At 39.5% G+C, this 14,552-nt stretch overlaps 1 protein-coding gene across 3 annotated transcripts in view; it reads right to left on the minus strand.

Annotated features, from left to right (window-relative positions):
- CRYBG3 (crystallin beta-gamma domain containing 3) overlaps positions 1–14,552 on the minus strand; it is a 96,159-nt gene that overhangs the window by 55,422 nt on the left and 26,185 nt on the right. For all 3 annotated transcript variants that reach the window (XM_040567763.1, XM_040567772.1, XM_040567781.1), the window contains exon 3: positions 13,234–13,670. In XM_040567763.1, the coding sequence (XP_040423697.1) occupies positions 13,234–13,670 (437 nt within the window). The remainder of the gene's footprint in view (positions 1–13,233; positions 13,671–14,552) is intronic.

Here is a 14,552-nt window from a genome sequence, read left to right on the forward strand (position 1 = left end):
AAGAGCAAGGCCAGAGGAAGCAAAATACACGGAGAAAAGAAAGTATACAACAGTGGATGCTTTCTGGACCACCGGGCAGTAAGAAAAGAGAGTGAAGGCAGATCAGGTAAAAATGAAGACTCCATAAATACTTGAAGAAATATCAATATGAGATGCCTAGAAATGTGACAAGTAATTGGTAGACCTAGTCATTTATCTTACATTTAATAGCAAGCAAACAATTATCCCCCCCCAAAAAAAAAAACAAAACACAAAACAAACCACCAAAACAAACACACCACCGTCAAAAAACCCTACTGTAATGCAAAAAAATAACAACAAAAAATCACCATAGAAAAACTATGACCCTGATCTTTCACTGCCCTTTCTGATAGTCTAAGGATAAATTCAGAGCCTGTCAATTTTAATTTTCTTAAGCAGCTTCTGAAGAACTGTCTGAAGAAAGTTTTTCTTCTTTCTTAAAATTAGCTGACATAATAAATGCTTACCTTCCTTTCTAATGCTTCTCTCCTTCCCCCCCTTTTTGTTGTTTAAAGAATTCCTGCAAAAATAGGGCAGTGACGATATGTACGTGAACACACCAGCTCTTCACCTTCGAGCAAAGCAGACACTCACAGACTGTTCTTAAATTCTATTTTGCTTTAGCTCCCACCTAAACTAAGAACAGAACCTTTCAAACACTTATCAAGTCTGATCCTACATCTACGAACATGCTGGCTGGAAGTGGCAGTTCACCTACCTAGGAAATTGCCATTTAGAAGAGTCTCTTGAAAAACAGAGTTAGCTAAGATTTTGATTCCTAATACGAAAATAGCCAAAAAGTGTCTTAATAGCATGTTCAGAAATTCTTTGCAGCTTACCATTAGTTCATTTTTACTGAGAAGTTATTATAGCTAGAGAATTGAAGACAAGTAATTTAAGCATGATATAGTACACGAATTCACTATGGAAAAGTGAACTACGAAATAAATAATTTTGTTTATTTGAGTATCAATGAGCAACCATAACTTCAAATATTGTCTGCATGGATTTTGAATATGTATTCTCATTATAGGTACAGAAGAATATAAAAAAGGAGTGGTTTTATGCATATAAAATAGAATCTTTTCTCTGTCAAGCTTTTAGACACCCAGATTTTTATTTCCATTATGCTTTTATTTTGAAGGGGTAACTCAGTATTATTTAAAATCACAGGCAAACTCCCTCCTTGTGCAATATTTGCACATGCAAAGAGTACAGGTAAACTCAAAGCAAAATTATTCATATTCATAAACATTAAAACAGAGTTATAAACACTCATTTATTAAGTGCTAGGTTTATTTGGGCTAATGGCAAAATACCTGAAATATGGGAATTTAGACATGGTGAGAACTGGAAAATGAAATTCTCTTGGGGATTAAATATACTATAATCCCCAATGAGGGCTACAACAGAATCTCAGTATAGAATTTACAGGAAAGTAATATATAAACACCATGTCTCCTAAGCATTTGCAAAGCTAGATGCATTTAGTCTTCTATACCACTAGTCTGGTTTCCAGAGATTCCAGCAGTGGTAGCTGCTAAACATCACACACACCATTTAAGTTGCTATTTTCAGCAATCTCATCTCTTAAAACAAGCATACATATTTCTGCTTGGAAGAAAACAAAATACATTTGGAAAAAGGGTAGTAGAGAAAAAATAAAAGACTAGGGTTTTCTTTTGTTTTGTTTTCTTTATATATATATATATATATATAAAGCTTCCTTTATACATGTATAAAGCTTTTTTTATATATTTAAAAGTTATACTGTTTTCCACATCCTTATAGAAAACTTTCTTGTATATTAGAAAAATATTTTTCAAAGCTCCAGATATCCTAAAAATCTTAGGGGAAGGAATTGTTGAGTTCTATAGTATACTATATTTACTCAGCATCAAAACAGACATAGCCATAATAAAATAAGTTTGAAGGAAGTAAGACCGGATGATGTCCTCGCTCAGAATTAACCTTACTGTGTATCTTCTCCCATTTCAGTTAAGTTGCAATGGAGTCAAAATGCTTTAAATAACCACTATTAAACCACAAGGTTAAAAAAAATATATATATATCCAACCATCGCTTCTCCCATACTTTGGTCAACCTCAAACATAAAAGTCAGTCCACAACAGTCCAGAATCCAGATAAAATTTCTTTGAAGAAAACAAACAGAACATGGGCTTGCACCAATTCTCCAAACAAGTTTTATGAATTCTTGAAAAGGAAAACCATAATGATACATATTTAAAGTGAGCTTGTTAAATGGTATTGCAATGTACTGAACACTCATTTCCACAACAAACACAGCATTATTTTGAATAAACTGCTCAATGACAATGAATTTTTACTGTGTGTCTTTCATTCTGCAGTTGGTATTTTGTCTGATATGCAGTGTGAAGAATTCAGAATCTATCTATAAACATAGTGCTCTGACACAAACCTGGAAAATACCTTTGTCTGTCTCCCACACCCAGCTTTGCCTTCAACTTCACCCATGAACTCAGCAATTCTTAAATTGAAACCATCCAGAAATGAGATGAATAGGTTAATTTTAGACAAGACTGCCTACAGAGGGATGAAAAGGAGAACCCAGCATGAAAGGGCACTATATTTTATATTGACCTGAGCTACAGATCCCAGTTAGGGGTTCTATCATTTATTCCATGTGGTCAGGCAAAACAAGTGTACACAGAACTTCCTTCTTGCCTATCACACGCCTTTTATCATTTCTCCTAATTCTTTTTGCTTTCTATTTGTCTTCTGAGGGGATTTTATGATCTGATTGACTGAATTGTAGTTGAAGTCTGAGGAAGACTCAGAGCAATGTGCCCTACGGAGCTCCGTGTACAAACCCAATCCTGACCAGCAGTGGCTACAGCACCGCTTCATCCTGCACAGCCTCATCCCGTGGTCAGCCTCTGCCAGCGTCTCCTGCCGTACAGCTCTGTTTTCCTGCAGACCTGCCTCTTCCAAGAGTTTCTGCACTGGATGCTGTTTTAAAAAGGAACCAACCTCTCCTTTGCAGACATGGCAACTTAGGGATCCCTGACCTTTCAGCGAGAATTTGCTGCTCAGCATATTGTAACAATTTTGTCAATGGACCTTTTATTCCTACCGCGTTTATTTTTTAGAGCGCACAGGAGCATTTGCAATCTGAATGTTCACATGCAACAAGATGTTTAAAAAATGAAATCCTATGCTCCTACGTGGCAGTTGCAACTCAGTTGGCTTGCTCTAAATCTTGCTTTAAGTCTTATGAAACACATTAAGAAGCAGGCTCTGTCATGCAAAATTGCTTTAAAATGCCACTAGGGACTTGTTCCACAGACATTTAAAGTAACAATTCATTTCTGATCATCAAAAGAATACATCATTTCAGAACTTACCTTAGAAACTCTTTGCAAATTGTTTTTTCCAATTCAGATGAGGGCACATATGAAAGCCTGATTATACACAAAACCTAGCCTGTAGTTCTGTCACCCGTCACATACTGTGAGATTCCTTCTTTCCCTTCTTAATAGGAAGCTATTCAATTCCCTATAAAGCCAAAACTCTGTTTCACAGAAGACTCTGACAGCAACAAGAGAAGATGTCACCATGAGTTACGTTACATTTGTCAAAAGCAGCTGCTTGTAGAGATTTCTTCTATTATGGAAGAGAAATACTAAGTTCAAGGGGAGCTAACTCAAGGAGGGGAGGGGTACATTTTCTGGCACATCTCATATAACAGACATCTTGTGCAACTTGCCTCAAAAGCGTCATTCGCTATAAAACAAGCTTGTTGGTTTTGAAACCCTGAAGCAGGAGGAATTTCACTACCCTGAATGCCTCATCTCAGTGCATCCATATAGATTACATTGGTTGCATCTTTTTCAAGTGTATGTCATTAAACTGGTGACCCTCATATTTGTACCATGCAACAAAGCAGAAAGCAGACACCCCAAGACTATTTTCAAATAGAGCCAGGAAGATCTCTCAGTAAGACACAGCACTACATGGATACAGCACCTCAGATCCCCAGGCAGCATAGCTTCATTTGCACAGCCTGACATCCATGCTACAAAGCCCTTGCAGCCAGCACCATGGCTGAGTTTTGGGCTCACCAGTGCTGAAGAATGAGCATATTGAAGGGGGCACAGGAAGTTCTGCACCAATATACGAAAGAACTTCTTCACAGTGAGGGTGACGGAGCACTGGAACAGGCTGCCCAGGGAGGTTGTGGAGTCCCCTTCTCTGGAGATATTCAAGGCCCATCTGGATGCCTACCTGGGCAACCTGCTCTAGGGAACCTACTTTGGCAGGGGGTTGGACTCGATGATCTTTTGAGGTCCCTTCCAACCCCTACAATTCTGTGATTCTGGCCATTGCTGGCTGGCCTGTTTCGGCAGCACACAACACTTGGCTTTCCCAAGGCATGCAACAGCCATTTTTTCCCCCTCATACCTCACACCAGATATGCTCTCTCCAGTCCAGACGTCTCCCATTTTTTCAAGCTTACAAGTGCATGTTTTTCCTCATTTCCTTTCATGGACCCCTCAGAAGTAGCTCCTACACAAGAAAGGTCTGCAGGCTACAGGCTGAAATCCACTGCTCTAAACCAGTATGTCTCCTGTGGTTCCTGTCTACCCCTCCCTAATTATTTTATAATTATGCTATTGTTTATTTAAAATTTTTCCATTTATTTTTTCCTACTTCTTGCTTAACTGACTACTTTTTAAAAATTATGTTAAGGTCCTCTGACCTTCTGGTTGACTCCAACTTATTCAGCTAACTATTTCTACAGTCATGTCAGATCTTTATAAATGGAAAAAATAAAAGTCTTATTGAAAAAAAGCCACTGTGGGCTAACTGAAAAGTTGCCATACACAACTTAGATCAAAGAAAATGATTTTTTAGCCAGAGGGGATAGCTTCATGACTTAAATCTGAAGTTTGAAACACCTAGTGTCCTGGGACTTCACATTTGTATACTCTTAAAGGTCAAAAGTTTGGTTTGAACACCGTGATTTGCACGCAGTTGATTTTGCAGGAGATTACAAAGCTAATGTTCCATAAGGACAATTAAGAGTCAAAGACAATTTAAATAAAAACAAATGTTGTCTCCGTGACCTTGGAAGGAATGTTTTCCCTTTCCCTGGCTTCTCATGGTACTGTTTCTTGCTTACCTTCCCCGTCTGGGCAAGAAGCTGTACTCCGCAGTCTGAAGGAAGAAAGGACAGCCCTAAGCTTACCCAACACCAGCAGCTGCAAGATCCAGAACAGCACAAAGGGTCTGGGATCACTCCCAGAACCTCACTACCCTCTTTCCCCAGTACCCATCAGTGGCAGCCTCTTCTGCCCCATAGCTGTGGGACGTATGCATGCATATGTGCCTGTGTGCCACCCTTGCCTCCCACAACTCACATCGTTCAACCAGCTCCCCCTCTGCCAGGCAGTCAGATACGCAGGTGCTCAAGACCTGCCTTTTCTAGGGAGCAGGGATGAGCACGTCTCCAGGCACAGATCCACAGGAGAGGCTGGGAAGGGCCATAGGAGACCATCTACCTTAATACCCACTCAGAGCAATGAGATCAGGGTGCCTGGGTCCTTGTTGTGCTGCCTCTGAGGATGTCTTTGGGATAGGAAGCCTGTGCACATACCCCATGGTACATGACTCCCCTCACAGTAACTATGTGTTTCCCAGTACCAGTATCAGAATATTTCAAGTTCCTGTTGCCTCTCCTCCCAAGAGTGCACATCTCTGAGAGGAGTCTGCCTTCATCTCCTCTGAGGCTCCCTATGAGACAGCTGAGGTGAGCAAGGTGTCCCCTTGGCCTTCTCTTCCTCGGGCTGAAGGAAGCCAGTCCTTCTAGCCTCTCCTCACACTTGATGAGGAATTAAAGGTAGGACGTCCCTCAACTCTCAAGCAAGAGTGCAGCTTTGGACCTGTTTGACTTCAAGGTGCCTGACACAGAGAGATTATTCATCCCTTTCACATACACCGACGTGAGCAGAAGTCAAGCAGATACATCAGCAGGAGATTACACTAGCAACTGTCTCTGAACATCACACAGGCTCACTGTGAATAGGTGACCAAAGATAACTTTGCATTCTAGCAGCCCATCTGCCTGCTTAAAGCAGGAACCTAGCGGTATCACCCCTCCGATGCTACTTGCTACCCCAACAACAGTAAAGATGAAGGTGTGAGGAATAAGCCCTTAATGGCAAATAAAGGCCAAAGCCTGAACAATTACACTGCAGGTACAAAGAACTCCCAAACTTCACGGTAAAATTTCTAAGAAACAGACTGTATTAAATTACTACATTGCAAAGCTCATTAGCCCAAAAAAAAAAAAAAAAAAGAATTAGTGGAAAAAAAAACATCGTAGAGTTAATTTTCAGCTTAATTAATTTAGCTGAATTTTGCATCGTGCATCTGTTATGAATTACTCTTAAACTAGAAGCTTTCATCCTTCAAAAAGGCACAGGTCTGTGTTTCGGTGCCAGCAGCCACCTTTCCTCTGGCCCACATCCCAGCTGTGGGCCGGGAAGCTCCTGGCAGTGAGGCCTGGGCCCGCGTTTCCTCCACCGCAGAGTCCCAGCACCAACCCAGCCGGCTCCTGCAATGGGTTGCTAAACCCCAGCACAGCCCTCGTCTTCACAAGCTCACCCACAGTTCACCCACAGAGGCTTTGGCTCCCATTGAAATTCAAGAGTCTGTGGATAGCTTGGTCAACTATGGTGTGCACAGAGGTGCTTCTGGAAGAAAATATTTAAGAAAAACGAAGCCCTCTGTTACTTCACTGAATGCTAAGTCCTTCCACAGGAGCTTGGGTATACCCCTCCGGCCACTGCTAGAGGTCTCCCTCCGCAATTGACCACCACGAGAATTAGTGGTAGGATGTCACCAGCCTGATCCTTCCCCAGGAGTCTTCTAAATCCATTTTAGGCCCCATTTGGCTGTCCTAGAAGGGCAGAGCTCTCCCACATTGTTTATTCCCCTCTTGAGGGGCAACAAGTTGCTCTAGCAGCCACTCTTTGCCCATCTGAGCACCAGCAACCGAACAATGCTGCACTTTCACCTTTGGTTTCTGGAGGCAGAAGCCAGAAAGCCATGGGAAGAGCAATTCCCATGTCCCTCTCCTCCCTCCCTCCCCATCTCCCCACCACTACCTCTGCCCCTCACTCCTCCTTGTGCTACCCCAGGTCTCTGTGAAGCAAATTGCATCAGGGAAGTATTTGCCGATACAATGGGAACCTTTATGCAGGTACGTTATAATAAAATAATTAGGACAGCACTCTTTTCTTCCTTTTACTGTGATCTTCCAACAAATGCTTTCAAAGATGCATGGAAACCGTCATACTGTGTGCACACTCGTGGTTTAAAACGTTCAGGTCTTGTGTGTAAAATAGGTCCTGGTTAGGCAATTACAGAGAAGGACACGGCTCTGTTCACAAGATGGATTTGATTTCAGCAAATGCCTCACTAGCTTCCCCACTCTTCTACATTATTCCTCAGGAGTTACCTGGTGAGACCATCGCTTGGAATTAAGTGATTTCATTTCTGTTCATTTACTCTTGATTCTGTGCCAAACACATCCATTGAGAAAGATGAATGCTGCTACTACTTACTGAACCAAAACCACAATACACAATCAATCAGGCAAATTAATGGTTGTTTTTTCAGGTCACCACAAGACTGCATCTGACCAGTAATACAAAGGTGAATGACAAGCTCTGAAAGAGACATGTTAACCACATTTATCAGAAGGATTTTATCATCTGCATTTCTAACAGAGCAAAATAAAAGGATAGCCTTTTTGACAGTACTAAGATGGAAACACTATGCAATTATATGTGTATCAACTGGTTTTCTAGACTTTAAAATCCAAAAACCTCCAACCCTCACAAAACTTAATAACGTATTACCTAGTAGATCTGTACCTTGTCTCAAATTTGTCTCTCCTCATGGCTACCCCCCCTTCTGAATGAAATAGCTTGCAATGCTCTAGCTAAACTATTACGAGGACTTGGCTCCTGGTAGGGTGCAAAGTGTAAAAGCAAACTGTTTTGAACACTGCTTTTGAAATCACCCCCTCTCATCTTCTACTTACAGTTAGGAAATCCTTGCAGTTGTGGGTTGGAAATTCTCTCTCTCTTCCAAGCCCACAGGGGTCGTAACAGAAGGGAGAAGTCAGAATCTTTAATACTTTGTTAAATTTGGGTATTAGCATTTTAACCAATGGTCAGGATTTTACAGTCAAAACATTTAGAGTTTTCAACAACTTTTCAGCTCATCGATCATGTTCAGCAATGCAACAAGACTTCTTACTGAACTCCAGAACAAGCCATGCGATTTCACAAGTTAAGCATTGTTAAACATCGTTAAGCATTTCACTATACACAACATCGACTATTGTTCATGAATGCTATAAAAAAAAAAAAGTATGAGAAGATAGGCAAATGGCAAGCAGTCAGCAGAGAAGATCTAGGCCATCAGATTTTTTTTTTTAATTTTATTTATTTATTTATAGTTATTATTTTTCCCCTGGGAAAAAGAGAAATAAGTTGTTAGAGTTACGAGTTATGTTCTCAGTCACTTGTAGAGTGTACTGCCTATTACCTTGACTGCTATTCTTGAGAACATGGTAGGTACCTACTGCAGGAAGTCCATTTTCAGGGGTCTTTGGGAAATAGCCTCAATTTTGAAACAAATTGCTGCTTGTTAATTAAAGGCAAGAAAGATGGGAGCAAACCCATGTTTTGCGTTATCTACGTTATGAAATCTTAGACTCTCTCATAGAGACTTTCAGTAGTGAGAAATTAAGTGCATCCCCACTCTTTCATTGGTTTTACTTTTAGGGCTTATTTTGTTAATTAAAGGTTGTTTTTTAACTTCATTAAGAAGGAGTGCAAAGGCTAAAACTAAACATGAACTTTCCACTTTTATACTTAGCCCTCAACCACTGCAGACACTAAAGATTTTTCCACATGTAGTAGCCCATTCCTTGTCTTTCTTTTTCCTACTGACAGCCAAATGAGTGCTATTTCAACATTGTATTTTACTGACCTCACCCCTTCATCATGAACCATCTACAGAACAGGGCAAGCCCAATTGCTTGCTTCAGTTCTCAATGGCAAGGAAACCTTAAACCATCCCACACAACTGGAAAACTAATGGATGAAATAACTGGAGACTTAGAGAACTCAACTCTCTTCACCTATCTTCAGTGCTGCAATTATTACATTACTGTCCACAATAATTGTTGTCTAGAGACTTTGTCCAATTTATCATGGTTTTCTGCTCTATGCTTCTCCTTTACCACATGCTGCTGCCTGGATTAAAGGACCAGAAGCCCTGAAGGTACAATTACCGCTGAGCCAGACAGGCAGGGTGATGGACAAATAACACGGCCTACACGTTTCATCCCTCACAAACACACATTCCACAGATTGAGTTCACAAATTTCACTCTGCTTGGATCCAGGCCTGGAAACTTGAGTCTCTACCCAAGGCCAGGCCTCCCACTGAGGGCAGAAATAACCTCCGTCTACAGGTCAGAGCAGTCCGATTTCCTGGTATTTTGCAAAATAATGCTTTAAGGACATGAGGTTAATAAAGTTGTCTGGGTAGATGCTCTGAGACTACCTGGTATGCATTAAGCTCCGAAAGTTTTTTAAAAAAAAAAACCAAACACACCAAAACCAGACAACTCTTATGGGGATTACGCAATCTAACAACTGTTCCTCTTTTACTTATCGTTGTAGCCTCCTCTCTAACCAGAGATAACCTCTAACTTAATATTTAACAGTAGTTTAGAATTAACAAATTCATTTAGAATGTTCCTTATGACAAAGGAAACAGTTAGAAGATCAATAATACATGCTTGCAGTGGTCTGAAATATTTGTAAAGCCCTGCATTTCAACTTCTCACTACAATAAATGTTAAAAGCACATTTTAACATAACAATCAATGGAATCAATCATGCCTTTGAATATGTATGGCTCACTAACATATCTCATCTGCCTTTTGGGGCCCGATCCTCAAGCGATTAGCAGAAGACCATGTTCACACCACCACTTTCCTTTATGGTATCCACACACCATCCTGTTCCTTTGTGCTACATTTTTCCCCCCCATCTCTGTTCATATGCTTTTAGCACCCACATCTAGCTACTTCTTAGTACTTTCTACAAAACTATCAGGCCACCTGTAGGCAATCAGGAGTGCTTTTACAGTTCAACTATGCTAAATGAAGATTAGTTAGTTTACATTTAGTAAAGAAGCTAGTACTAAAGAGAAGAAAACCCTGCTCTGCATCCTTTAAATTTCTATGAACTATAAGAAAACAAAAATGACGTAATCACCTCCATAAAGTAAAATAGAGGTATTATTGATTCAAACTTTTCTAAAAGGTAAACAGTGCAAACTTCTGCTTCCATATTGTTGTTTCAATTTCTCTGCAGTAATTGCTTCAAAAACACAGTTCACATTGTGTAGTCAGGCAGAGAAAAACATACACAGAAGTTGCACAGAGATTGTCTAACTCTTTAGTATACTGAGCCAAAAAGGGCAGAATGTACACTGTACTTTTGAGAACAAGTTTAAAAGGAAAATGACTGTTTTAATGCTTTTCCAATTTTATAATGGCTACATTTAAGAGTCATTTTCTGGGAAAAACTTTGTTTTCTATATACACCAACTCACTCCTACCTTCAAACCAATAACAGACATTTTTATATTCTTGCCTGACTATGAGACACATAAACTACACAGAGAAAAACCTACACTGATTTGCCTAGCTTATCTAACAATATAGGCCAATGTAAGATATGTTTGATTGAAAATGCCAACTGCAACTCTGATTTCAATAAAATCAGTGTAATTCAAAAAATACTTGCACAAAGCAAGGTCACTTCAGTGAGCTAGTACCCATACCTTCTGAACTCTTCAAGTTTTATTAATGCCATATGTATAAATCCTCATCGTTCTGAAGACTGAGACCATCTGACCCTTTCAATTGTGCATACAGACTGCCCAGCACCTCTTTACTTAGTGCTGAACATCTACTCAAATGCAGCAGTATAAAAAGAACAGAAAGCAAAACCGAATCTCAACACATTGTCACTTCCCCTGCTCCTAGTCACAGACCTGTAAGCATTGAAAAAAAAAAAAAAAAGGAAAGTCAAACAAATCTCCTTTACACTTTGAAACACTTTGAAAAGGCAGCAGAAGCAAGAGGTCTCCACCTGAAAGGAGAGACATGCACCAGCTCCTTATGGCATCATCCACAGGGCTGGGAGAAAAGAAGAAGACTGACTTCTTCGGAGGTGCCCATGACTGCCTCTCATCTACTCCTTCTTTGATGGCTCTCATTGCCATGTTGAGTTTACCACATTTTAGGCCTTCAGCTGAATCTCCAGTGCTCATAGTCATCCGAATACACAGAAGAGTCTGAAGGTAAATTACAAGAGTACAGCAGAAAAGCAGATTTGACTTTGTTGTCAAGATGTATGAGGTAAAAATGGTACAGAGTAGATTGCCCCCATAAGGAGAATAATACAATCAATAGCTGTGTGTGGAGAGAATGAGAAAAAGAGCAAACACTGAAGAAAATACAGCAGAAAGTATGTTGCAATATGATATGGAAGAAACTATGTAGAATGAAGTAAAAAGTGAGAAAGAGCTGTTAATGTCTATTGCCTTTTTTTTGACTGTGCATCTGCACAGCCCCTGGCATTATAGCGTGCAACTTCGCCTTCGGTTTCCAGAATTCACTACAAAAACAGTGAACGGCAGTGAGACTGATGAAGGAAGCCAGCCTGTTGAACACCTTTTAAGAAAAGCAGTTTGTTCAGAAACTAGACTGAATAGCATAATGCACCTGGGCCTCTTCAGATAACAAATAAAGGGAGGGGAAACTCTTATACACAGACCAGTGAAGCGGTCATGGGCTGCAACTTGCACTTTGGAAAAAGTATCAGTCCAACGTATGCTAGTACATTAAGTATCCATCATAAAAACTGGTTGATTGTCACAATCATAGGATCATAAAACAGATTGGGTTGGAAGAGATCTTAAAGATCATCTAATCAATCAGATCAAAATCAAAGAGTTCTCAAGAGAACACAACCACTGTTATCACAAATTACAAACAGTATTGTATTCTACGCTCAGTTCATCTGCCAGTTCTGAAATCTATGACTTACTTTCCCTTCACCAACCATAGGAGTACCGCAGTAGCAGTAATACCCCAAATCATTACTTTTGGTTTAAAATTTGAAATACGTATCCTGAGCAGTATGAAAACCCAAGTAAAAATTAATTACAGACTCATCATCTTTGGGCAAGTTCATATTCTAGGCACCAATCAGAAATTGGACAAGTATCACATACACACACACATGTAACCCAAACAGAAGCTGTACTAGCCCACATATAGTCAAATATTCAACCTAACTGCTACAAATACTTTTGGAATTCTATTATCTATGTTTATACTGGAGTCAGAAAATTTTGTAATATGCAGTGTGGACCACAGCCAAGATTTTAGCTTTTCTACTCACAAACACACATCAGTGCCTGTGGCACCAATTTTTTTTGGAAATCGTTTTTGGAAATATTACAGGACTGTTAAGGATGTTCCATACTTAGGCTAATTGAGTATTTTACATAACCTTCTTTTCATTACACAAAAAACCCTAAGAACAAAGGGAAGCAACATAAATAAGCAAAAAAAATGCCAAGTCAAATAAACCAGGAAAGATAATTTAAAGAATGCAGAAACCTTAATTGCAGAAGTAAAAACACAGAACTAGTTAAATATAAAAATGAGAAACCTTTTAACCTTTATTTAGCCCACAACAGGGATGTAAACAAGCTTGTATTTTCTTTCTTCTTTTTTTTTCTTTTAAATAGGTCTGCAATACTGAACGTATTCCTAAATGCCACATCTTTTCTCCCATCATGCTTAGAAGGATCTACAGTGGATTTATCATCCATGGTCAGAAGATTTCTAGAAAAACATTTTTTAAGTTGTATTTTGTAGCATTTGATGTCTCCCCATTTATTTAAGGTTGTTACTATTAGAGTTTTGCACAAAGTTGAGTCAGAGACACTCCATTCATTCTTAGAAATGACAGTCACTGGTTCTCCATTCAACAAAACTTCAGTCACTTTAGTTCTCTGCACACACACACTTTTTAATAATTTAATATTAAGTTATAAAACTTACTTTTGCACATCTGCAGATCGTTTTTGACCTCTTTCCAGATCCTTTGAGCTATCTTTCCCAATGTTATTTGGGATCACGTCATCTTTATTTACAGAGTCCTCTTTCATTCTAGCTGTAGAACAGACAGGCTTTTCATTTTTTTGATGCTGTGGATGCATGTCCTCCATAGGAGTATTTGTGTTCTGCAAATCCTTTTCACATCTGTTGGGTTCATCTTGGAAGGTAGACTGTTTAGATTCTACCAAAGAAGATTTTGTTGTGAGATTAAATAAGCTTCCAAGAAACTGAAAAAAACCTTCTCGGGGTTGCTTGTCTTTATCTGCTGTTTTTATTCCAGGAGTCAAACTAGGAAGGCTATTAGCCTTTTTCAGCTCCTCTTGGATTTCAGACTTGTTGAGTTCTTCTGTGGAATGGTTCTTTTCTTCATTTTGACAAACCTAAAATAAATACGAGAAGTAGATAAAGAAGACATTAATTTTCATTTTCCTGCATTCCCCAAATCCTTAGTTTTTATTTGCTTCTATGCACTGTACTCTTTAAGGAGATCTGTAGTTTAAAATTCATTTTAAAATCAAAGCCCTGTGCTCTCTTTTTCTCTCTATGCACTGAAAAGCCAAAAGGGCTATACTGCCTAGAATATTCACAAAGCTGCTGCTGGGGAAGTAAAGCACAGAAGGACAGCTTCAACTTGCAGGGAAAAAAAGCCACCAACACAACACAGGAACAAGCAAAGAACTATTTTTCACACCCTTGTATCACAAGCAAACAGAAGAGTTTCTTAGTTAATTCAGTATTATTTACTGACATATATGTCCTGCCACAAGGAGATTATGAGATTAGGCCTAAAACAGAACTTAAAATTAAAGAAAAGCAAGTTGCTTTCAGCAGCTCTTTCTTAAAAGATCACATAAGGGAAATTACACACTGGTGTGTTGATTTTCTTATTGCTCCTAAAAGTTTCGACTCTTCTTACTGCTTGGAGTTAGGTGCCAACCATCTGCAGCAAGGACACGTTCTGGTCCTGCCGTGTGCTGAACCAGCAGAAGAAATTCCACAAACTGGCACTCACACTCTCATTCTTTCAGGTTATACCCTGAGACCAACTCAGGTGTACCAACAAGTACTCCAGACTCCAATCTGCTCAAAAATGAAGCTTCATGAACAAAACTATATGCACTTACGAGATGAACTGTTTTCAGCTTGCAAATGCATACAAGTACATCATAGCAAAATACAAACGCAGCCGTAAACACACAAAGTCCTACACATCACTACTTCCCTGCACCTAATCCACAACAGCTGTTTAAAGCCCACTGAAA

Source organism: Cygnus olor, chromosome 1 (genome assembly GCF_009769625.2).
Source record: "Cygnus olor isolate bCygOlo1 chromosome 1, bCygOlo1.pri.v2, whole genome shotgun sequence".
Classification (NCBI taxonomy): Eukaryota; Metazoa; Chordata; class Aves; order Anseriformes; family Anatidae; genus Cygnus; species Cygnus olor.